Genomic DNA, 25,811 nt, shown 5'->3' on the forward strand with positions numbered 1-25,811 from the left:
CCAATGATGGTGTTCCTGATATTATTGATGAAAAGAATAGCTTTGATCGTGTAGAGAACTAGATCGTAAAAGAAAAGTGTTCGTTTGCTTTAGAGCATTATGTAGTCTAGAGTCTTGAGCGTTTTTTTTTTGCTTCTCCCTTCTATGAGAGTCTTGAGTCTCTTTATATAGGGATGGTAAACCGCATCTCCAGCGATTGTGGAAGTCGAAACTAACACAATCAAGATTTGTCTAGGGTTTTAATTTAGGGATACGATAAATGTGAATTCTCAAAGAACAATAGAAACAATTGTAACCAAAGATGGTGTTCTTGATCTTATTGATGAAAAGAGTAGTTTTGATCGTACAAGAGTTTGATCGTAAAAGAAAAGATGTTTGTGCTATGAGAGCTTTGTGTAGTGTAAATTCTAGAGCGATATTGCTTGCCTTCTGCGAGAGCCTTGAGTCTCTTTATATAGGGGTGATAAACCGCCTCTCCAGCGATATTCTCGGAAGATTTCCATTTATCTTGAAGTCGGTGTAGAATATTGCGGATCAGGATAATTTCCTTATTCTTCGGAGTTTTTGGAAGATTTCCTGATTTAAGTTGATCCTTCGTGATTTCCTTCTTGTTCGGAAATGAAGCCTTGCTTGGAAATGGTACTTTTACTAAGTCTTTGCCTCGGGATACTCTATGAATTTCTGCTCAGTGAACGAAGTCCTTTTTGCCTCGGGTGACTTGGTTCTTTGTCTCTGGTGATTTTGCCAAACTAGCTCGGGATGAAGGGAGAATTCAGCTCGGGTGAGGATGTTCTGGGTCTTATCTCCGAGCTGACGCAGGATGACCCGAACCAGTTTAATCATGTCCTAACCCGAGCCGATTCGGTAATTGATCCCGAGCCGATTTGATCGTCGTTCACCGAGCCAGTTCGACGAGTGATCCCGAGCTGGCCTAGTCATAGTTCCCTGAGCCGTTCTGGTGGTAGATCCCGAGGTGTCATGTCTTGGCTCGGTCTTAACGCGGGTGGAATCCGACCCCAACAGTTAGCCCCCAGCTTGTTAGTTTGGAGAACCAAGCGTGACGAGCTTTATGATAATTGGGCCGAGCCGTTTACTTCGGACAGTTCGGTCCCTTCAAAGTTTTTGGCGATTCGAATTCCTCTGTCGTTTCATCTTCTCTTGGCGTGTGACGGTTGGGATTCCTTCTCGAGAAGTGGAAAGGTCCTTTCGCTGATTCCCAAGATTTGTGCGGATGTGAAGAATCCTATTCAATTTGTGCGTGCCCGACGCGCCTTAGACGCGGACACGATGTGTTTTATTTGGCTCGTTCGTACCCGACGCGCCTAAATCTCTATAAATGTTAAGTCTCCGACTCATTTTTTCATTTCGCAACTGCAAAGGAAAATTTTCAAGGTTTGTTCTCTTCTCTCTGATCTTGAGCTCTTGCATTTTATACTTTTTCCGTTATACTTCCGTCGTAGCGCCACCGTTATTAGATCTAGGTTGATTTCTCCGATCTGTCAAGCTTTGTTCTTCCGATCAACTCCTTCAATTGCCCGAGCCAGAAAATGTCTCTCTCTGATTCCAGTGATTCGCCCCGAGGCGACACTCATCTCCCTGTCTACAAGAGAAAGATGGTCTGGAGTTCTTCGAGTGACCCCGAGGCGGGAACCACGGACCGTCAGATCGAGTTGTACCGCAGTAGTGATGCAGAGTCGGCCTCACGGGAGGAAGACCTAAGCCGTTTCGTTGCTCGGGAAGACACGATTGCGGATGTGGCTCGGGATCAGGATTTGCCTGATGACTCCGAGGCGATTTTGAGTAGAAGGAGGATCCATCCACCGGCAGCTGGTGAAGCTGGAGTCTCGTGCTGGCGAAATGCCCCCGAGGCGCCTCTACTTCCTATTAAGGCCGAGGAGGTTCACTACGATTCTGACGAGGCGGGTAGGTTGCTCCAAGCTAAAGTCCAAGCAGCCAAGGGTCAACAGAAGAGAAAACGAGCCAAGAAAGCTAAGAAACCTGATCCCCCGGGTTCCACTTTATGCACGGAGGATTCCCTTCGGGATCTCAAGGCTCGATTTGGTTTTAGCGAGGGGATTGAACTAAGACTTCCAACTCCGAATGAGCGAGCAGATGATCCACCCGAGGGGTTTTTCACCCATTACGAGGGGTTCTTCTACCATTGCTACCTCTGGCTTCCGATTCCGAGGCCTATATTGGCGTTTCTATGGTCATACAAGATCGCTTTGTCTCAGATCACAACCCGAGGCTTACGCCATCTTATAGGGATTCTAGTCCGGAGTATTGGGACGGTCAACCTTGTCGACCTTAGCCACTTAAGGAATCTCCTAGAGATCCGGCGCATACCAGGCCCTGTTGAGAGATTTTACATATCTCCGAGGCCAAATAGGAGGGTTATCGGTGGTTTTCCGAGCAAGGATGAGAAGTACACCGACCATTTCTTCTACGTAGCCTTGAATGAGTATAGTGTCCACGAGGACTTCTTAGGGAAAGTTGTTGGAAAGTGGAGAAAAATCGGTACTACGCCCGAAGCCGTATTTACTGTTTTGTTTTGCTTTAAACTTTTCACTGAACGTTTTCTTGTTTTCGCAGATCGGAATCCATCATTTCTCGAAGACGTTCCCGAAGGCTTTTTAGATCTGCACGACGAACTAATAGCTCGGAAGTGCGATTGGACGAAACACTTCTCCCAAGAAAGAATTGAGAGAGCCCTGCGTCTACTGCACGGAGCTCCTTGTCAATCCTCTTCTGAATCGTCCGATCATCGTCTAGATCATCTTATCGAGATGCAGGGCGCCGCGCAGTCTCTGAGAGCCAGGAAAGCTGCCGAAAAGAAGGCGGTTAAGGAAAGAGCTGTTTTGGAGGCAAATTTCAGACCTCCTACTCCTCCCGAGGCCAGCCTTGAGGTCGTCGTCGGTGCCGAGGCGACTGATGAAGCTCGGGATATGACTTCAATCGTGCCCAAGGTGGCCGAGCATATCTCCCCTTCGACCGATGTCCCCGAGGTGGTTGGGGCTCTGGTTATTGATGCTCCAGCCGCCGAGGCGAAATCCAAAACTAGGGGAAAAAGACCCCGAGGTGACGGCTCGGGAGTTTCCAGGAAGGAGAAGAGGAGTCGTAGTGAAACTCCAGTGTACAAGAACAAGATCGCGTCGGGTCCACCACTGCCTGCTCCTGAGGCCTTGTTGGAGGCTCAAAACTACCGCGAAACCGGTGCGGGATTCTTGAAGGTATTGGTTCATTTCCAAGGCATCCTCGGTCTTTTAAAATTTAGAAATCTTGGTACTAACTTAAGTTTTTGCGTCCCAGGCTTTTCATTCGATGAACAGCATGGTTCGAGCCTACGACTCTTCGAACCGGAAATACGAGACTTCCCGAGCCAAGGCGGAGGTCAGGATTGCTGAGGCCGATGCCAAGATAGTCGAGGCGGATGCCAAGAGTGCCGAGGCTGAGGCCAAGATTGCCGAGGCGGCGACCATGATTGCCGAGGCAGATGAGGCCAGGCGAAAAGCCGAAGCGTTGGCCAAAGCAGAGAAGGTCGAGCGATTAAAGACGGCCGAGGATGGTCTTCGTCTTCGTCGGAAGTTGGAGGCTAAAGTCGAACGCTTGAACCGACTATTCACCGAGGAGAAGTCTCTTCGGGAGAAGGAAGTAGGTCGGGAGAGGAAAGCGGCTAAAAAGGAGTTCGCCAAGAAGATTGAGGCGATAGAGGCGAAGATGGACATGTACGGGAAGGCGTCCGAGCGCTACATGTTCCTGGCCCAGGCTAGGGCTAATGCCGAATTGATTGCCGATCTTGAAGGCGGCAAAAACGTCGAAGATGAGAAGGAGGAAGTGCTCCAGTGGAAAGCGGAGTACGGAGATGCCGAGGAAGAGTTCGTGCGGATTGGAACCGAGCTGCGAGAGGATCTGAGGCTTCCTCCGGCTTTTCCAGATTCTGTTGAAGATAATTTCGGAAACAGATCAATCGAGGGAGTTGCCGCGGGGATTGGCATTACGGATCAGGCGGGCACATTTCTGCGGCCCGTGGCAGCGCATGTCGAGGAGCGAGACCAATAAGTCCGAGGCGTTTCTTCTTTCTCTTGTTTCATGTTTCGAGTTTCTTTTGTAAAGACTTGTGCCTGGATGGCTTTATCCACATAATATATGTTCTTTCTCAAGTACTTGAATAGTCTTATTTATCTTGAAATATTTCTGAACTAAATTCGATACCAGTGCTAAGTAACTGGGTTTAATAATTGTTCATTGATAAGTTAATCCTTTCCGAGTCGTTTTAACTTCCGAACCGAATTATACACCAATGTCAATATAATTGGGTTTTGGTAAAAATGAGTTTCGGTTCGGTAGAAGTTAACTTTCGGAATAGCGAACCTGTGTTAAGATAACTGGGTTTTTGTAAGTGTGACGTGAAAAAGTTAAATTCTCCCGAACCGTTTCAACTTCCGAACTGAAAGTGAAATGGATCGTTTACCAGTGTTAAGGTAACTGGGTTTTGGTCATATGGGACTAATCTTTATCGGTTGCGACCCGAGCTGATATAGTCAATGCCAGTGCTTAGAAGCGAACTGGGGTACCAGTGTTGAAGTTAACTGGGTTTTCTGAAGACAATTTATTTGGCAAGATATCTCCGACCGAATTGTCTTGAATGCTTATGGCGCTGTAACCGAAGCGGTGAAATGAGCTCTCTGTTCGTGGGCGTGGCCATCGTCCGAACGAAGTGTTGGCTTTGTGGGTCGATAAAGAGACCGTAAAGGTTCCCGAGATGAGTTTTAGGATAGATGTCGAGGTGGATAAAAATGAAAATCCGAAGGGTAAAAACTTAGAAAATATGAAAAATTTAGTGGGAGTATATGTATACGGACCCACTCCCCCCTTTTTTAATTAGGAGGGGTAGCTGAACTCGTCCGAGGACGAGCTGCCTACGTACCCTTTTCAGGGATCAAGCCACCCCGTAGTTCGAGTACATGCGTACCTTAGGTTTTTAGCGGTAATATTTCCTTAGATGCATTGTGTTCCAGGATCTAGGTACCGCTTTGCCATTCATGTTGATGAGTTCGTAGACGCTGGGACGGATTACCTTTGCGATCGTGTAAGGTCCCTCCCAATTCGCGCCGAGCTTACCTGCGTTCTGCTCGGCGGTATTCTGGAAAACTTTGCGCAGTACGAGATCTCCTTCGTGGAAACGGCGATGCTTAACGTGAGAATTGTAGTACCGAGCCGTTGCATTCTGATAGTTCTGCATACGGATCAAAGCCGAATCTCTTCTTTCGTCAATTAAGTCCAGCTCGTCCAGCATCATCTGAGTGTTGGAATTTTCCTGCTCCGGGAGAAAACGTCTTCTTAGTCCTGGGATCTCGGCTTCGGTGGGAATCACACACTCCGTGCCGTAGATAAAGGCGATAGGCGTTTCTCCCGTGGCCCACCGCGGCGTGGTTCTGTGCGACCATAGTACTCCTTCCAATTCGTCGGCCCAGCGGCCTTTCTTCACGTCGAGGCGCTTTTTTATTCCGTCGAGAATCGTCTTATTTGCCGCTTCGGCTTGACCGTTTCCCTGAGGGTACCGAGGCGTAGACTTGCTGAGGTGAATTCCCTATTTCTCGCAGAATCCTTCGAACCGAGCCGAAATAAACTATGATCCGTTATCTGTAACGATCTCGTAAGGTATTCCGTGGCGGCATATGATGTTCTTCCAGACGAAGCTCTCGACCTGCGCGTCTTTGATGCTGGCGTAGGAGTCCGCCTCGATCCATTTGGAGAAGTAGTCTGTCAGTACAAGGACGAGTTTCTTCTGCTTGGAGTTGTGTAGAGGTCCAATGATGTCCATGGACCATCGCATGAACGGATAAGGCGAAGTGATGAAAGAGAGGAGCTCGGCGGGTTGATGAATGGTCGGTGCGTGCCTCTGGCATTTGTCACACCGTTGAGAAAACTTCTCGTAGTCTTTGACCATTGTCGGCCAAAAATATCCGTGGCGTTTGATCTTTATAGCTAGGGCTCTCCCGCCAGAATGGTTTCTGCAAGATCCACGTGTACTTCTTCCATGACTCTCCGAGCTTCATTTCCTTCGACACAGATAAGGAGGGGACCGGAAAATTGCCATTTAAAGAGTTCTCCGTCGATCAGAGTATACCGAGCCGCTTTTGCCTTAAGCTTCCGAGCTGCCCATTTTTTAGTAGGAACTTCTCCATCGGCAATGTAGCTTCAGATGGCTCCGATCCATTTGGCGTCGCTTCCGTATTCAGGCTCGGTTGCATCTATAGTTTGCTGGTTTAGCAGTTCGATGTCCATTTCTTCCGGTTCTTCTGTCTCCCGAGCTGTTAGAACTTGATTCTTGCTATTATCTTCGATGCTCGGCTTTTCGATGAACTCGACCGGTATGATTCTCTTCAGATTCGGGTCGGAGGTTGAAGCTAGAGCCGCTAAGGCATCGGCCGATGTGTTTTGACCTCGTGGGATTCTGGTTAACTCGAACTCTCCGAACTGTTTCGCCAAGTCTTGCGTGAGAGCAAGATACGCTTCCATTCGTTCGTCGCGAGCCGCGTATTCTTCATTGAATTGATTAGCCAAGAGCTGGGAGTCGCAAAAGGCTTGCAGCTTGTTGATCTTGAGTCCCCGAGCCAGCTTAAGTCCTGCTATCAGCGCTTCATACTCAGCTACGTTGTTAGTCGCGTCGAAATTTAGCCAAAAGAATTGTTCGAGGATTTCACCCTCTGGTGATGCTAGGCGGATTCCGACACCAGAACCTTGTTTTGAGGATGAGCCGTCGACGTGGAGGATCCAAACAGCGTTGGGTGACTCTTCTCGGGCGTTCTCTGTTGGCAGCTCGATGATAAAATCAGCCAGGACTTGAGATTTCGCGCATGTTTTGTTCCTGTATTCGATGTCATACTCGCTGAGTTCTACTGCCCACTTGGCCAGGCGTCCCGATTGGCTCGGACTGTGCAGGATGGTTCGGAGTGATACGGGCGCCATGACGACAATTGAGTGAGACTGGAAATATGGCCGTAGTTTCCGAGCTGACATTACTACGGCGAGGGCGAGCTTTTCCGTTTGCGGGTAGCGTGTTTCCGCGTCGGTGAAAGTTTGCGAGACATAAAATATCGGCTTCTGCTCTCCTCTGTCTTCCCTGACTATGACTCTACTTATCGCCGTATCAGAGACTGCGATGTACAGAAATAATGGCTCGCCCGGGACTGGTTTCACCAACACCGGTGGATTAGCCAAATACTTTTTCAGTTCCTGGAAAGCTTCTTCACAGCGATCGGTCCATTCGAATTTCTTGTTCCCGCGCAGAGTATCGTAGAAAGCCAGGCATTTGTCAGGGGACCGCAAGATGAATCGGTTCAAGGCTGCGACTCTCCCGGTGAGACGTTGGACTTCGCGCTTGTTCTATGCTTGTTGAGCTGGCGAAAACAGTCGCGTAGATGGGCTATGTGATCGCTTTCTTCAAGGAATTTGACTAACATGTCGTCAATATAAACTTCCATCGTCTTCCCGAGCTGCTTGGAGAACATCCTGTTGACGAGCCGTTGATACGTTGCGCCAGCATTCTTGAGTCCGAAGGGCATGACTTTGTAACAGTAGATACCTCGGTCTGTGATGAATGCTGTCTTCTCGCGATTGTCGGGGTGCATGAGAATCTGATTGTATCCTGCGAAAGCATCCATGAATGATAGCAACTTATTTCCCGCGGTTGCTTCCACTAAGCGATCGATATGTGGGAGTGGAAAACTGTCTTTAGGGCAAGCTTTGTTCAGATCGGTGAAATCAACGCAGACTACTTCGGAGATCGAGCCGATCTTCAGGAGCTTTTCTACTTCGGCTTTCACAGCATCTGCGCAATCCCGACCTAATTTTCTTCGCTTCTGCTTGATGGGCTTGAAAGATGGGTCAACATTCAGCTCGTGGCAGATTACGTCGATGCTTACCCCAGGTAGATCTTCAGCTGACCAGGCGAAGGTGTTGATGTTCTCTTTGAGGAATGAGATGAGCTCGGTCTTGATTTCCTCGGTTAAGTCGCTGCCAATTTCCACGCATCGTTCGGGCCGTTCGTCGTCGAGGCTAATGGAGATTATAGGATCCGTGGTAGGCTTCTTCTCCTCGCGCGCCTCCTCGATCTGTAATTGCTATAACTGTTTAGATATAGCCTTCTCTTCACTCCGGCCAAGTTTTGATTTCTTGTGATCGGTTTCAGCCTTCGCTTCAGTGACAGGGTTTCGGAGTTTGGTGCTGCTATGAAACACATCCGAGAATTTTTCTGACTGGGTCTGGCCTTGGCAATGGGCTTTGCTGTGAGGGCCCTCCTCGCTACCGATCGTTTTCACGCCATTGGGGGTCGGGAATTTGACACACAGATGATATGTTGATGCGACAGCTCGCATTAGGTTTAACCACGGCGTTCCCATTATGACGTTGTAGATAGTAGGTTGATCGGTGACTGAGAAGTTGACTATCTTTGTTACCCTGCCGGCTCGGACTGGTAGTTGGATGGTTCCAAGCGTCATCAAAGTTTCCCCTGAAAATCCGAGGACAGGCCTCGAGGTCGGAATCACCTGTGACATGTCGATGTTCATTTGTCGGAGCGTTTCGCGAAAGATTACGTCGATGGTGCTGCCGGTGTCAATTAATACTCGGTAAATATCATGGTCTCCTATCGCTAATGTGACGACGATTGGATCGTTATGAGGCATGTCGAGCCCGTTTGTCTCGCTTTCTTCGAATGTGATCACGTCATTAGGTCGATCGAAGCGTCTTGTCCAGTTGCTAGGCGTCTCGGCTCGGCATTGATAAGCTTTGATTGCCGCTACGGTGTCAGGACAGTATGGCGATCCACCCATTATGGTAAGAACCTTTTGCCGCGTACTATCTCGGTCTTCGTCTTCCGACCCCCGAGTTCTTTTCTGAGACTCCTAGTTCCTTGGTTCGGGGTCTTTTCTCGGGTTTGTCTGCTCGGGCTCTGGCTCTGGCTCGAGATCCTTAAGAGTGACATTCGTCCCGAGCTCTCCAGCTAGGAATTTGGTTGCTAACTTAGCTCCGAGGCTTCGGCATCTCGAGGTATGGTGGCCGAAAATTTTGTGGTGTTCGCAATACTCTTGATCATTGCTCGGTGGCTGATCCCTTGTCCAGGTGAAGGACTCTCTTCCTCGCCCACGGCCTCGGCCTCTACCGCGGCCACGGCCTCGGGGTGTGTCAATCTGGTAGATATGGTATCCTGAGAAATTGCGCCCTTCGTGATGCGTATACGTACCGCTCTCATGTGTCTTCTTCTGGACCGGAAGTGTCGCTTGGGCTTTACGGTTTTCTCGGCTCGGGGCGCCTGTTTCGTTGGCTCGTGCCTCTTTGCTAGCAGCGCCATCTCTTCTTTGTGGGCGACGAAATCCGAGGTTCGATGCAGCGCGTCGCGAATTGTTGTCGGTTTAGACAGGTTCAACTCTTTCCTGAATTCTGACTTGTACCAGAGAGCTTTCTTTAAAGCCGAAAGAGCGGCTACATCTGTAATTCCTTCGACCTTGGCTAGCGTCGATTTGAAGGTTGTGAGGAAATCTCTTAACGGCTCGGTGGGCTGTTGAGACAGGGACCACAGATCCGCGTCGGAGGTTCCGGGGTCGATGAGCACGGAGTATTGCTTGAGGAACAGTGTCGACAGCTCGTCGAAACTGTCAATCGAGTTTCGTTCCAATCTTGAAAACCACTCTATTGCGGGTCCTTTAAGGTGTTCCACGAACAGTAAGCATAGACCTGCATCCTTTTCCCCGGGCTTGAACCTGGCTCGGGCCACAGATATCACGAACAGTAAGAGTCGATTTTGAACTTTCCCAGATTGGACATCGTCGTTTCGGAAATTCTTTTGGTGAAAGGCGTATTCCGAGATTCTTCCGAAATTCGGTCGATGTTCGGTGCGGAGGATGAAACGCTATGTATCTGGGTTTTGACGAGCTTCATATCAGCTTCTGCCTTGGCTAGGGAGGCTCGGATCTTGCTTAGCTCTTCTTCTTTTTCGGATTCTTCGGCTCACCTTATGTTTTCCTCAGTTTCTTTGTCATCAGTAAGGTCCGTTCGCTCGGCGGAGTTAGCTCCGGCTTGGGTGCGCTCGTCTTGCAAATCATCTAGCTCGTCCGTCACGTCCACTGCGTCTGGCTCGGTGGGATCATCTTGGTTCTCGTGTCTGGCAGGGTCGACTCGGGTTGCGACTCTGGTGTTGTCGGTTGGTATCGCGAACGTGAGTCTTGTTGGGTTGATGCCAGGTAAGTCCCTCCGAGCTCGTGGCGGCCGAGTCTGGAAACGCATGGTTTTTTGTTGCCCACGTGTTGCGATTTCGTCGACTCGCTGCGCCAAGGTTTTGTTAGCTTTCTCTTGGTCGTCTGCTTTCTTCTGGAATTTAACCATCAGGTCTTTCAGTTCGGCTAGAGTCACTATGATCGTCGGATCGGCTTGAGGATTCTGAGGGTTCGGAGGGTCCGGGTTCCCTCCTCCAGCTGGTGGTGTCTGACGACCGTCTTCGTTCATCGTCCTTTTTGGTAATCGAGTTCTGCGTCTTAGGGTAAGAGAATTCTAAAGTATCCCCACAGACGGCGCCAAACTGTGGAAGTCAAAACTAACACAATCGAGATTTGTCTAGGGTTTTAATTTAGGGATACGATAAATGTGAATTCTCAAAGAACAACAGAAACAATTGTAACCAAGGATGGTGTTCTTGATCTTATTGATGAAAAGAGTAGTTTTGATCGTACAAGAGTTTGATCGTAAAAGAAAAGATGTTTGTGCTATGAGAGCTTTGCGTAGTGTAAATTCTAGAGCGCTTGCCTTCTGCGAGAGCCTTGAGTCTCTTTATATAGGGGTGATAAACCGCCTCTCCAGCGATATTCTCGGAAGATTTCCATTTATCTTGAAGTCGGTGTGGAATATCGCGGATCAGGATAATTTCCTTATTCTTCGGAGTTTTTGGAAGATTTCCTGATTTAAGTTGATCCTTTGTGATTCTTCTTTATCATTTCCGGGTTTACCGGAAATGATCCTTCTTGTTCGGAAATGAAGCCTTGCTTGGAAATGGTACTTTTACAAAGTCTTTGCCTTGGGATACTCTATGAATTTCTGCTCGGTGAACGAAGTCCTTTTTGCCTCAGGTGACTTGGTTCTTTGTCTCGGGTGATTTTGCCAAACCGGCTCGGGACGAAGGGAGAATTCAGCTCGGGTGAGGATGTTCTGGGTTTCGTCTCCGAGCTGACGCAGGATGACCCAAACCGGTTTAATCATGTCCTAACCCGAGCCGATTCGGTGATTGATCCCGAGCCGATTTGATCGTCGTTCACCGAGCCAGTTCGGCGAGTGATCCCGAGCTGGCCTAGTCATAGTTCCCCGAGCCGTTCTGGTGGTAGATCCCGAGGTGTCATGTCTTGGCTTGGTCTTAACGCGGGTGGAATCCGACCCCAACAGCGATATTCTCGGAAGATTTCCATTTATCTTGAAGTCGGCTCAGAATATCGCGGATTATGAAATTTTCCTTATTCTTCGGAGTTTTTGGAAGTTTTCCTGATTTGAGTTGATTCCCTGAGATTCTTCTTTATCATTTCCGAGTATTTCGAAAATGATCCTTCTTTTTTGGGAGTGATGCTATCCTGTTTGGAAATGATACTTTGAAGACAAATATTTACTAAGTCCTTGTCTCGGGATTTCTTGTGCACTCATGCTCGGGAGCAAAGTTCGTTTTGCCTCGGGCGGCATTGATACTTCTCCTCGGGTAGCAGTAGGACTTCACTTCGGGTAACGTTGACACTTGCTTCGGGTGACTTGCAAAGTCGGCTCGGGATGAAGGAAGAATTCATCTCGGGTAAGGTGGTGTACCGAGTCCCGAGCTGATACGGCGAATGTCCTCGAGCCGATATGGGTTGGCCCGTATCGGCTCCCCGTGCCAATTTGGTGGTTGATCCCGAGCTAGTTCGGTCAGTGCTCCCCGAGCCAATTCTGTGATTGATCCCGAGCTGGCTATCGATGTGTCCCGAGATGTCATGCCTTGGCTCGGACTCAGCGCGGGTGGAATCCGACCCCAATACCTACCTCCGTACTGTCCGTACCGCCATCGCCCTTCCGTACGTCCCGCAAACGTACCGCGTCCGTACCGTACCCGTACCATCGTTCGTCCCCCGATCGTACCGCATTGCACCTCCACGTCTGTTCTTGAATTCTGTCCGACCAAATGATCTAGGATTGAAAATATACCAATAAGTTGGATATTTCATGAGTAATGATCGCGATAGAATCTTTAAAGAACGAGCCAATTGAGAGATGTGACGATTGCAACCCAAAGAGATGTCACCGTACCAATGATCCCAACTTCGTAAATTGACTTGAAAAGAGAAATTCATCCGGAAACTAGTTGTTCTGAAGAGAATGGCCGAGAAAAACAAGTCATGATTCGGAGTGGATTGGAAGATATGACATAAAGGTACGTCGAATACTCATTACTAACCGATTGAAGTTTAAATGTCTCAAAAACTACTTTAGATGAAATTTCCATAAGTAATGTGCCCATTCCGGAGACAATGGCCGAGAGAAAAATAGCAGTTCCCAGGGTAGATTGGAAGATGTCCAAAGCAACTCTCCACCGTGCTATACCCGAAAAGCGTGATCTCGAAGTCAAGAAACTTCACCGTACTCAAAATTCACAGGTAATAAGTATATTTTAAGTTTTTGGTCGAGAAAATTATGTCCGCATGCGGATTTGTTTGAAAGTTACAACAAGAGAACCAAAACTTCCGTAATCGGAACGAAGAACAGCCGGACTGGTCACTGATGCCCGTGACTGGGGCCGTCATGAAGACTCAGACCGGTCACGATCCATCATGATCGGGGTGCCCAATGAAGGCAAGACCGGCCACTACACATCGTGACCGGGGTGTCCCGAGGAGCCCGGACCAGTCGCACGTTGTTTACCCGATCCGTCTCCCGTCTTCATACGTCCTTTATACGATCGTGAGCTGATGTCCCGACACCAGATGCAACTCACCAATTCGTGTAAACCAATTCGTCTCCGACAAGAGATTCTCTGTAAGTTTCTTTTTTCAGAAAACCCAAAACTGTGGGCCCCATAAGAGGTAAGTTTTCTTTTTCCTCCCTTCCTTTTTAAAGTCCACCCTTTAATTAGAAACATCTTTTTAAAAGAAAAAATAGAGTTTTTTGGATCTAAAACCCTATTCTTCTTCTCTCCCAAAGCTTTTGAGAGAAAGATCCAAATCTCACCTCTTTTAAAAATTTGGGGTTTTTCAAAATTGATTAGTGCTTCCTAATTGATTTCTTCTAGAGATTCTTCTTCTTTAACCTAATTCTACATAAAGAAAATGTATGTCTCAAAATCTAATTCTCTCTTTATTCCCAAAGTAAGGTAATCTCAATTCTCTTGATTCTTTAGCTTTAGTTAGTTAATTAGGATGGAGAACTTGTAGGTATGATTATAGGTTTGTAACCCAAGGAATTTGGTGAAGTCTTGTAGCTAGAATATGACTTTTGGTTTGTTGAAATTTTCGAACCTATAGGGTTTAGTGAAATTGATGATGCAAACTCTTAAATCTTACTTCTTTAAGCTTTATTCATCATGTATAAGAGGAATTAGAATGATTTTTCACTTAATTATGCTTTGATTAAACACTTTTGAAGTTGAATTTTATGAAAATCACCATGAATCCGAAAATTGAATTCTATATTCCTACTTTACGAATTCGATTTCTTGATTCTCATACCTTGCTATTGTTTCGAATTGCTAATTCCATCTCTAGATACTTGTCTAAGTATCATTGCACTTAGAGATTAGAATTTTGGTTTACCATGTCTAGTGCTAACTTTGTCTATATCTTTTACATTCTTAGGTACCAATGGCCCCTAAGAATTCCTCAAGGAGAACACATAATCCACGCACTCTTGAGGAACCCGTCCACATATTCGAAGTCACCGACGACGTGTATGAAAAACGGCGTAGCAAGAGATACCACGATAGAGCTAGAGACAAAGGCAAAGCGAAACAAGTAGAAGGAGACTCTACAACATCTAACGCGACTCACGATGATGAGGATGACGATTTCATGCTTACATCCTTAGTGCCTCAATGAGTCGGAGCCACGCTTAGACGTCTTTCACGATAACAACCGCCGAGAAGAGAGCTACCAATGAAGTTTGTTGGCCAACCGATGAAAGACGATGTTGATTATAGAGCGTTCATCGACAAGATCAAGTTGACACCATCTTAATTTGCTCATCGATTACTCGACCTTTAGAGCGCTTGATCTTGATGATGACGTGATATGGATGTTGGATACACTTAGACTTCGTCGTTTCATGGAGTCCATTCGCCGAGAGATCTACGAAGAAGAGACGAGGCAATTTCTTGCCACGGTTTCCCTAGCCTTCCCGCGCACGAGTTCACCTTTGGCGAGGGATGGGATTCTCTACTTCACGATCAACGGAAACCACTTCAACATTTCCATACCACACCTTGGAAGAGCACTTGGATTTGATTACCAAGATGCTATAGACTTTGGCCCGGAAGAGCATGGAGATGCTTGGAAACGAATAGGGAAAGGTCCTTTCTCTAGCGGAAAGACCAAGTCCGCCTTGATATCTCATCCAGCCATTCGATGCGTTCACAAGCTACTAGCCACATCTATCTTCGCCCGCACCGCTCATAACAATGTACTTGGCGATGAGCTTCTTGTCTTGAAGATACCTTTTGTTGACTTTCCCCGGATTAACTATGCCTCGCTCTTTGCGAAGCGATTGGTGAAGATCAAGCACGAGGCGATCCATTACACCAACAATGATGCTTTCCTAAGCTTCGGTGGAATCATCACGGCGATACTTGAAGCCGCGGGAGTTGATCTCACGGATCGCCCATTCACCGCCGAGGAGAACTACTTTGATCTTGAGAGACTCAGTACGATGAGGATTTTTGAGGGCTCACGCATCGATCCCGATTGTTTTGGATACAGATATAATGTTTCTCCTCGCCTTATTCGTACTATCATGCTTCCTTGTCCCACCATTCCACGTTTGAGGAATGGAGCTACGAGATGGGATCCCGAGAGTAGTGAGTTCTTGTCACTACAAACCGGAGAGCGACTTCCCTTCACACTTGCCGGTTACGTCAAGAAGAAGGAGTTGGATTCCAGGAGAGCCACACAAGCTGCCCGTTCGCACGAGACCGATTCTTCCTGTCTCGGGGAAGAAAGAGCGCTAGAGCAGCGGCTAGCCGAGCAGATTGCCCTTATGGCTCAGATGGAGAGGATGATTCGAGATCCCCGACATTCATTTGTCACACCACCGGATTTGCAACCTCCTCGGCGTAGTAGAGGTCATTCGGTTCTATCTTTACTTTTCCTGTATTTTTATTTTTCTTTTATTTTTCTTTTCACCCGTCCGCTTTGTTACACTGGGGACAGTGTAATTTAAGTATGGGGGGGTATTTATTCGTACTAATGTACTTTTTCTTTTTCTTTGAGTCATTTTAATGTCTTTTTACTATCATAGTTTATTGAGTCAAAAATGATGTAGGGAATGATGATCTTGATATATGATGAAAATGACCATTCCATATGTTCTAATTCATTTCTTGAGTGACAAGTTTTGCAAGACTCACAAGAACAGTCAATACCTAGAAGCTCCTAATGGGATCTTTCCCCTGAAGTTTCGACCGTAGAGATTTTGTTTGACCGGAAGTTAACTCTATTTTATTTGGATTATCTAACCTGAACTTAATTCTTTCTCATGAAGAGGTGTTAGATCGGGGAAACGAGCATATACATTCAGGACTTCTTATCCCTTTTTACCACTCTCTGCTGATCCTGAATGACCACTCACTTTTAGTGGTTCCTACCCTTAAAACCCTATCCTCTTTTCAGACCTCACGCATTCTCTTTTTCTTTTTCTCATTTTAGCAGTTATGTGCAAAAACGTCGTAGATAAAGGAACGACACAGTTTCCCGCCACAAAGACGGAGATTCGGAATTTACAGAGAGGATGTGACGATTTGGTCTAGAGCTTATTCTTCCTTGGGATTCGATTTCAAAGGTACTTATTTCGTGCTTATAAGACTCATGTATATAATGAGTACCGCTTCCCCTTTCGAAAAAAAAAAACCCCGGAAGGAAAGCAAGCGGTTACAAATAAGAAATCTTATAAGTACTAAAAAATCCCAAGGAAAGACATGGATCACCTAGAGGAGAGATGGAATCATTCACAGAGATCCCTACAGAAAAGCCTAAGTCTGGGAGAATCGAAGAGACGAAAAGAAGTAAGGAGATGAGGTGTTTACAAGAAAAAGTGGTTGGAAACTGTGGACCTCAACAGATCCGTTCTCTCTTGCAGTTTTGCGACATATCCTGCATTTTCGAGACTTACGATAACCCTAAACACTTTAACTCCACCACTAAACACCAAAAAGCCCCTTTCTTACCAAGCGTCGTCTACCCCGAATGACATCTTCTAATGAGAAAGGCTCACGCTACTTATTAATGAATGTAGAGAGTTAACTAACGTGATTTTAGAGTTCCCTTATAGGTTCGAGATGGAAGGATAAGGATGGTGAAAGTTTTGAGTCGATAGTGAGAATGTTCTAACGTGTTGTCTCTGTCTTTATGCGTCCGCAGGATATCTTTTAGGACATGGTCTCTGATACTAAGAGAATTCCCAAGGTTTTTCAAACCTCTCCGCAGGATATCTTGTTTGCTTGAGGACCAGCAAAGCTAAGTCTAAGTCTGGGGGAGTTGATAACATTGTATTTTAGCCCACTTTTACTATGTTTATTTAGGTTTTCCATGGAGAAAACAGGAGATATTGGAGATTTCAAGGATATTTTCAAGTATTTATGCTTCAAGGATGAATAATGTGTTTCCAGGCAAAAAGGAGTAAAAGTCGATCAAATCCCGTTTCAAGACAGTTTTTGTGCCTCAGAAGTGTGGCGTCCGTTCGAGGTCTTTCCAATTACCAAATCAAGAGATCTCGGTGGCTGTGGAAAGCTAGGAGACTCTAGTTTCACCTCGAAGTAGAATCAGAACTTTTAAACGAGCCAATCTGAAGTTATGCCCTTACGAGTGAAGACACGTCCTAGACCGGCCAAACAGGCTTACGACCGGTCCGGAGACTTCTAGCGCCCCCGGTCATGAGTGCCCGTACCCAAACTGCTCTCCACACTTCACCCCGGTCATCACACGTCGTACCCTGTCCAAGATACTCGAGCCTCATTTAACCTAATTTGTGGGAAATGACGGTTTTGCCCATTGACCTAATCGAAGCCTATAAATACCGAGATAAGTTGAAGAAACCCTACGGCCTCTTCACAGCTCTTCACCGCCTCCTAAACGTAGATCTCGCAGCCTCCATCGACGAGAATCTCAGATCTCCTAGCTCCACCTTGTCGAAGCTCTTGCATCCCGAAGAAGTCGTCCTTTGAAGCTTTCTCTCTTTTACTCTTCATTGTTTTCTCTTCTACTCTTTCTTCTACTCTTTCTATCAAGACTTTTGGGGAGACAAGTATCTTCTGTGACACTATAGAAGTTTCCTTTGAACCCCCTTTGTTTATTCATATTCGTTTATTATGCTTTTCTACTTCATCTCCATGTCGTTTCTTAGCATCATGAGCGAGTAGTTTTCTTTGTTGTGTGGATTCAAAGGGGATTCATGGTTCAAATCATATAAGGTTTATAGATCTATAATTTTGTTCATACTTAGATTCTTTTGGGACATCTTTTACTTAATGCATGTGTTTGGATTGATCACCAAACGCTGATCCAAGAGGTTAGGAGCTCTAATCGGGTAAACTTAATCTCGGATATAGTGTTACCAATCCTTCGTGTTGTTGCCTGCGTAAGTTGAGTAACAGGACTTAGAGTACTTAGCGAATCCAACCCTAATGCATCGAACTATGCGTCGTTGCCTGCGTCATTTGAGTAACGGAGTATAGGGAGATTTGCCGGCTTATTCTATAACCTAGGATAACTCGTTCATTTGCCTTTCGTAGTTATGAACTAGAACGAAAACATAAAAACCCTAGAGATCTAAACCTTAGTTAGTCGAGAACCATGATTCCTGGAGAAACTCTAGAACGCCCAACGCCTTAGTCATAATAGCTTACAACCGTTATTCATCTTAGCTTTCATTAGTTTACTTAGCTTTCATTTATTTCATTCATTTACTTTCATTGCATTAGTTATTAGGAAACCCAAAACCATAACCCCAAAGTTTAGTTTTGTCTTAGCTAAATCTTTTCATTGAATTCAATAACCCGTAGCTACACTCTCTGTGGGATCGATCCTTAAATACTACTCTGATTACTGTGCACTTGTAGTTTAACGTGTAGTCTTTCAGGTAAAAGTTCTGAAGTGAAATTCTACGCACATCAATACATACATACATACATCTATCCATCAAAGTTTGTTCATATAATCACTTTTGGTGCATAAACTGAAACCTAGAGATCAGTTATCTAGGTTATCAAGGTACACAAAACATTAAGAGCAATGATAGATAAATCTAATAACAATTTTCCATGTCTAACAACCCTAACTAATCATTCATATGAAATCTCATTGAAATCCTAAAACATAACTACTAGTATATTCAAACATGAAGAAAGAAACATCAAACAAATAGAGAAAAGAGATTACCTTATTAAATAGTAAATAAGGTTCAAAAAACTTCTCAACTTAGAGGCAACTAATTGTCTCCCAAAAGCATAAGAACTAAATCTAAAAGTAACAAAAAGTTTGAAAAAATATGAATGCGTGCTTAAAAAATGGTTGCAAAATAAGTATTTATAGGGAAGTGATCCGTTTAAGATAAGTTAGAGCCGACTTTTTCTAAGCAAAAGGAGAAATTTAAATATATATTTTTTTGCTGCTTAAAGAGGAGTATCAATTGATACCAAGGGTGATGTCAATCGATATTGCTTCATGTGATGAACTTCGTGTTTCATGTCTGATGGGTATCGATTGATACCATAACATAAATCAATCGACATTGACATCGTCTTCTGAGGGGTTCTCAAAACTTCATCTTTGAGGTTGTATTGTTCGATACAAAAGGTGTATATTGATCTATACCACCATTTGTAAGTTTTCTCTTGTTTTCTTCAGTTTTTATCTATAGTTTCTATGTCTTTCTGAACCATCTTTTCACCTATAATGATTGAATAAAACTAAAAATAAATTATAAACTAATAAAACTAGAGGTGGGAATTTTGATTTAGGTTCAAGTTCGGTTTTGGTTCCATTCGGTTTGATTAATTTTTTTTTTCACCTGAACTTAGATTGATTTGGTTTGTGTCTAAATCAGTTAATGTTTGGTTCGGTTTTGTTTGGTTTGGTTTAATTCGATTTAGTTTTTTTTTGTGGTTTGTTTTCAATCGAAGTCTTTTTGTTTCTTGTGGTTTTGGAACTTGGTTGTAGCCTTCGACGTCTTTACTCTTTAAGGAATATAGGGTTAGAGATAATTAAACTAAATTAATGCAATTTTACATTAATTAGTTTATTAAATAAAGAAATAAAAATAAACGTGTCAAATCAAGTGTAATGTGGGTAAAAGATGACATATTTACTATCTAGTATCTACAAAATTATTTAATACTATTAGTTGATTAATTAGAGGGTTTATCGGAGTCGATCGGTTTTTAAAGAAACATAACTAAATGTTTAGTGTGTAAAGATATGGTTTTGTTTAAATCGGTTTCATGAGTTTGGTTAGTTCAGTTCGGTTTGGTTCAGTTAGGTCAAAATGTCCATCCCTAATAAAAACATAGAGACGATAAGAGTCAAAAGTGGTAAAAAATGTGACTATATCAAAACCGCTATGTCATAGTCTAGACAATTGTTGCAGCCGCTCTCGTAGCAAGATTCTCGATTAAGATTTTAGCTTGTATGACAGGCTTGGTTATGAAGTTACCTTGGTGGTCGATCATGTGGGTGTGTGCTGAGGTCAACCACGGATGAGGTTAGATGAGGTCGACCCTCAATCAATCTTCTAGGCCAACTTCTTCCTTTGCACCGTTTGCCGCCAAATTGACATGTCTTTTATATACAATTACCATATCTTTTGAACAGCTAAAGAATATTATTTGGGACATTGCTATCTCTAGCTTTAGTTTGATATAAAGATCATTCAATTTAGTACTTCAACAAATGTCGAATCTCTTAAGTACATAACATGTTTGCTTTCTTCTTTTTGCATTTTCCACGTTCTTGACATGTAAAGACGTAAGACACTAAAATACTACTCCCTCCGTTTCATAATATAAGTCGTTTTAGCTTTAAACATGCAGATTAAGAAGATCTACTTTTAAAAAGTTCGGCCAATCATAAAAGAGACTACATAATATAAATAATTATAAAATATTAAAGTAATATATAAAGTGCATTGAAACTTGAAAACGACTTATATTATGAAACAAAATTATTTCTCCAAAACGACTTATATTATGAAACGGAGGGAGTTGAAAACTATTTCCTTAGGTCATAAAACCGTATAAAACGATTAAATTATATATGAAAACGTACGAAAATCTTAGAAATCTAAGCATTCAATTTTTCTTCCTTTATTCAACCGTTGTTCTCTTTTCACGATTTCTATATATATATATATATATATAGAACAACAAACTTTTTCTTATTTGGAACAAGGGTTTAGGACAACATCAATTGCTTTAAAGATTACTTAATTGTCATATTAACTAAGAATAATTTGTGTTCTATTCTCATAATACAGTAAAACCTCTATAAATTAATAATGTCGGGACTAGCAAATTTTATTAATTTAGAGAGGTATTAATTTATCGATAAATTAATAATTATTAATTTATAGAGAGATTTTACTAATTTTATAATTTCTTAAAAACATTTCTATCTAAAATAATTTTTTTTCTTTATAAGTAATATTTTTAAAAAACTAATTACAAATAGAGAAGCAATTATTAAGTTTAAAAAACAACACAAACTTTTTTCGAATAATAGAGTCATATTTTATTAAATTTTTGACATAGAATATTTTAAATATATATCATAGTAATTCAAATATGACATATATAAATTTATATCATATATATATATATATTGATAAGTTTATACAATTATTAATTTATGATATCAATTGGACCATATGTTTATATGAGATTTTTTTAAAAATTATTATCTTATTAATTTATCGATTTATGTCATATTTTACACTAGTCCCAACTCGGGACCGGAAGAATTTATTAATTTAGAGAAGTTATTAATTTATAGAGTATTAATTTATAGAGGTTTTACTGTATTTAGTTATCATTAGTGATGATCAGTGTTTGTGAGTGAAATAAAAGAATGCTAAAAAATAGCCATTTGTCTCTTAATGTCCACCTCATCCTTGATATATATCTTAAAACGTTTTTGAATTGCTTGTGTGGTTGGGAGAGAGAGAAATGGGAACGTAAAAGAAGGAAAACACGAAAACAACACAAAAGGATTTGGTTGGTTTGCTTTTAAAATGCTAAATGACAGATACATATACGAGTAAGAAGGCGTGACTCCCTCTCCTCCCCTCCCACTTTTTCATTCCCATTTATAAATTTAATTCTCAATTCACTCCAAATCTCATCTCATCTCACGTTTTCTTTTTGATCGACGATGGAGGGTTCGTCTACAAGCCATAAACGCAAGAAAAATGACGATCATACTAAGAAGAGCAAGAAGAGACAACATGTGAGAGCCAGCAATGTAGAAAACAAGATGGAGGAGAAGAGAAGTGGGAGTAATGAGGAGAGTTTCGGAGTGTTTGAGTTCCCGTGGATGAAGGAGAGTATGATCTCGACCTCCCTCGATTGGAGTCTACCGGAATCTCTTTTTCCGGTTTTAGATGATGGTAATGAGATGTTTGAAGAGATTAGTGATGTGAGATGGCCAGTGAAAAGGGTTAGTAATTATAGGTTGGAGTTTGAGGCCTTTGAATGCATTTGGACTTCTATTTTGGATTAGATTGAAATATATATGTTAGCCATGTAACTTACAATGCATTGAGAGTCTAGGACCAAACAATGAAACTGTTTTCATTTTTCTTTTATGTTGATAATAATGTGTTTGTTGAGATGTAAAAGAGAGTAGAAGGGAAGGACCGAAGGAGTAGTTTTTGGTTTTTTAGATAGGACGAAAATAAAACAACATTTCTTGTTGAATTTTGCATTAGTATATACGTGGGTGTTAAAATTTCCTTTACGATTAGTCCTTCAACTTCGTCAATCGCCGAGCTTTGTGGCCTCTCTCCAGGACTTGACAAAACCAATCTAAAACTTTTCTCTGATGACATGCATGATGTGTCGTCCTTGTTGGATCATAGACACAGCCACTGTTTGGAATCATATACTTTCTGACCTCAACTTCAACACTTGGTCAGGTCTATACACATGTGTCCAAATAGAAGTGAAAACAGTTTGAATGCATTGTAAATCACCCTTAATCTTTTTCCTTGATAATAAATCGAGCGGGCCATGAGAAGCTAAATCTGTGAGAGCACAAATATTGTCTATTACCTTTGAATGCATTTGGACTTCTATTTTTGATGATGATGTGATATAGCAAAATTGATGTATCCATAACTGGAACTAATGTGCTGTGAAAAGTTGAAATCCGGAATATTTTGACCAATTCAAGCCTGAAAACAAAGGTTGCTCCTTAACAAAGTTTAGATAAAAGACTGAGCCAAAAATTAACTCAAGATATTTAGGTTCATGACAAACTTTTGGAAACAAATTAAGTAAAAATCAACGATATGACTTAACTAAATTTTGGAAGATTTCACATTTCACAAGTTTTTTTTTCTATAACATGTTAGTTTTTAATTTTGGATTTAGGATTTAATTTTTCTAGTATACTATATAATAAATTAGACGTTCACATAAAAAAAAGAGAAATACATGTCACGGACAAAATATTATGTTTCGTTATAAATATTTAGAGAACAAAATCGAAACTAAAAATTATTTTAATACTGTTTTAAAACGAATATGACACTAAATTGTTTTTTTTTCCAAGGTGTTTGATATATATATTAAACTGAGGCTTCATCCATCAATGAAAACCCATTAGTACAAGATACAACATAGTGGCTTTATAAACAGAGAAAGACAAAGTACAATATAAACCATGGATCATTTTCGGAGATTTTAATGAAATTCTAGTTATGGAGGAGCACTCCCGAGGAGAGGAGAATCCCCATATTACGTCGGGGATGCGTGATTTCCAAGCTGCGGTAAATTATTGTGCTCTCACAGATTTAGCTTCTCATGGCCCGCTCTACACCTGGAGCAATAGACAAGAAGATGATCTTATATCAAAAAAGTTGGACCGGGTATTGGTGAATGACTGTTGGAAGCAGAGTTTTCCGCATTCGTATAATGTGTTTGAGGCAGGAGGGTGCTCGGACCATTTACGATGTCGGATCAATCTCAATATGGCAGCTGGCGCACGTGTCAAGGGGAAAAAACCGTTCAAATTCATTAATGCCATCACAGAGCCTATTTTCATGTCAACATCTTCCATGTTCAGATTTACAAAGAAGCTGAAAGCATTAAAGCCGAAGATAAGACATTTGGCAAAGGAAAGAATGGGAAATTTGGTAAAGCAAACAAAGGAGGCGTATGAAACGCTTTGTGAGAAGCAAGAAATGAATTTAAAAACTCCTTCTCCACAGGCCATGGACGAGGAAGCTACTGCTCATGATAGATGGGAGAGACTGGCGGGTATAGAGGAGAAGTTCTTAAAAGCAAAAATCCAAGCTTCACTGGCTTAAGGTGGGAGACAAAAATAATAAAACCTTTCATAGAGCAGTCATGGCTAGAGTAGCACAAAATTCAATCCGGGAGATACAGAGACAAGATGGGAGTGTCACAGCAAAAGAAGAAGAGATTAAAGAGGAAGCTGAAAGATTTTTCAGAGAATTCTTACAATTGATACCTAATGATTATGAGGGAGCTACAATGGAGGACCTAGCTGACTTGTTACCGTTTCGGTGTAACGAAGATGAGAAGGAGAGACTAATGAGACCAATCACAGAGACAGAAATCAAGGAGGTGTTATTCTCCATGCCTAATGATAAGTCGCCGGGGCCAGATGGTTTTACCTCAGAATTTTATAAAGAAACATGGGACATTATCGGTATGGAGTTTGTGGTGGCGGTGAAATCTTTTTTTGAAAAGGGTTTCTTACCAAAAGGAGTTAACTCTACTATTCTTGCCCTTATTCCCAAGAAATTGGAAGCGAGGGAGATGAAAGATTACAGGCCAATCTCATGTTGCAATGTGCTCTACAAAACCATCTCGAAAATCATTGCAAAGAGACTTAAAATGGTTCTCCCACAGTTCATCGCGGGAAATCAGTCGGCTTTTGTGAAGGATCGCTTATTGATAGAAAATCTGCTGCTTGCGACGGAGATTGTAAAGGACTATCACAAAGAGGCAATTTCAGAACGCTGCGCTATAAAAATCGACATCTCCAAGGCTTTCGATTCTGTTCAGTGGTCTTTCCTAAGGAATGTCCTCTTAACTTTAAACTTCCCTCCGGAATTTGTTCATTGGATTATGCTTTGCGTTACCACAGCTTCATTCTTGGTCCAAGTGAATGGAGAATTAGCTGGTTTTCTCAACAGTTCATGTGGCTTGCGACAAGGATGTTCACTATCCCCTTATCTCTTCGTTATAGTTATGGATGTGTTATCTAAATTGTTGGACCGGGCAGCCGGAGCTCGGCATTTTGGATACCATCCACGATGTAAAAGCATTGGCTTGACTCACCTTACATTTGATGATGATCTCATGGTGCTATCTGATGGTAAATTACGATCTATCGAGGGTATCATGGAGGCATTTGATCAGTTCGCAAAGCGCTCAGGTCTCAAAATCAGTGTGGAGAAGTCCACTATTTACCTTACGGGAATATCAGACTCGGGTCGCTCCGAGATTGAGTCTCATTTTCAGTTTGCTGTAGGTTGCCTCCCGGTGAGATACCTTGGACTGCCTCTTGTCACAGAGCGTCTCACGTCAACTGATTACAGCCCGTTGCTTGAACATATACGAAAGAAAATAGGGACTTGGACAACACGTTTTTTGTCCTACGCAGGACGACTAAACTTGGCCAGCTCGGTTTTATGGAGTATATGTAACTTTTGGCTTCCCGCTTTCAGACTTCCTCGGGAGTGTATCAAAGAGATCGATAAGATTTGTTCCGCTTTTCTTTGGTCTGGTCCAGATTTAAATGCTCAAAAAACAAAGGTTGCATGGGAGGTAGTGTGTAAGCCAAAAAAAAAGAAGGGGGACTTGGATTGAGATCTATCCATGAGGCAAACGATGTTTGTTGCTTGAAATTAATCTGGAGATTAATCTCGCATGCGGACTCGCTGTGGGTAACGTGGATAAAAACCAATCTTCTTAAACAAGACACATTTTGGTCAGTCAAGCAAACGTATCAAGGCTCTTGGATATGGAAAAAGCTATTAAAATTCAGAGAGGTTGCAAGAGATTTCTGCAAAGTTGATGTAAAGAATGGAGAAAGAACGTCATTTTGGTATGATAATTGGTCAAGTATGGGGCCGTTGTTTGATGCTGCAAGGGAACGAGGCCAAATTGTTTTGGGGATTAGTAAACATAAAAAAGTTGTAGAGGCATGGGCTGGCCGGAGACATCGCCTGCATCGAGCTGAACTTCTTAATAAAATTGAGAGTGAATTGCTTTCTACACGGCGAAACAGAGCAGAGGAAGAGGACATTGTCCTTTGGAAGGGAAAGAACAATCTCTATCGGCCAAGATTCTCCACCAA

The 25,811-nt window shown here is 43.0% G+C and overlaps 2 protein-coding genes across 2 annotated transcripts; both read left to right on the forward strand.

Annotated features, from left to right (window-relative positions):
• Window positions 1-2,945: 2,945 nt before the first annotated feature.
• Window positions 2,946-4,059, forward strand: LOC110230905 (uncharacterized protein At3g60930, chloroplastic-like). The gene is made up of 2 exons (XM_021035147.1): window positions 2,946-3,230; window positions 3,310-4,059. The coding sequence occupies exons 1-2, from the start codon at window positions 2,946-2,948 to the stop codon at window positions 4,057-4,059; spliced, it is 1,035 nt and encodes a 344-aa protein (XP_020890806.1).
• Window positions 4,060-21,500: 17,441 nt separating this feature from the next.
• On the forward strand, window positions 21,501-22,502 carry LOC9322833. Its single transcript, XM_002886721.2, has one exon. It carries the CDS (start codon window positions 21,633-21,635, stop codon window positions 21,978-21,980), a length of 348 nt encoding a protein of 115 aa, XP_002886767.1. The 5' UTR covers window positions 21,501-21,632; the 3' UTR covers window positions 21,981-22,502.
• Window positions 22,503-25,811: the final 3,309 nt, after the last annotated feature.

The sequence above is a fragment of the Arabidopsis lyrata genome (genome assembly GCF_000004255.2).
Source record: "Arabidopsis lyrata subsp. lyrata unplaced genomic scaffold ARALYscaffold_2, whole genome shotgun sequence".
Classification (NCBI taxonomy): Eukaryota; Viridiplantae; Streptophyta; class Magnoliopsida; order Brassicales; family Brassicaceae; genus Arabidopsis; species Arabidopsis lyrata.

Coding starts and splice junctions, on each gene's coding strand:
- LOC110230905 (XM_021035147.1), top strand. CDS start 2,946: ATGACTTCAATCGTGCCCAAGGTGGCCGAGCATATCTCCCCTTCGACC. Junction 3,231..3,309: donor CCGGTGCGGGATTCTTGAAG/GTATTGGTTCAT, acceptor TTTGCGTCCCAG/GCTTTTCATTCGATGAACAG.
- LOC9322833 (XM_002886721.2), top strand. CDS start 21,633: ATGGAGGGTTCGTCTACAAGCCATAAACGCAAGAAAAATGACGATCAT.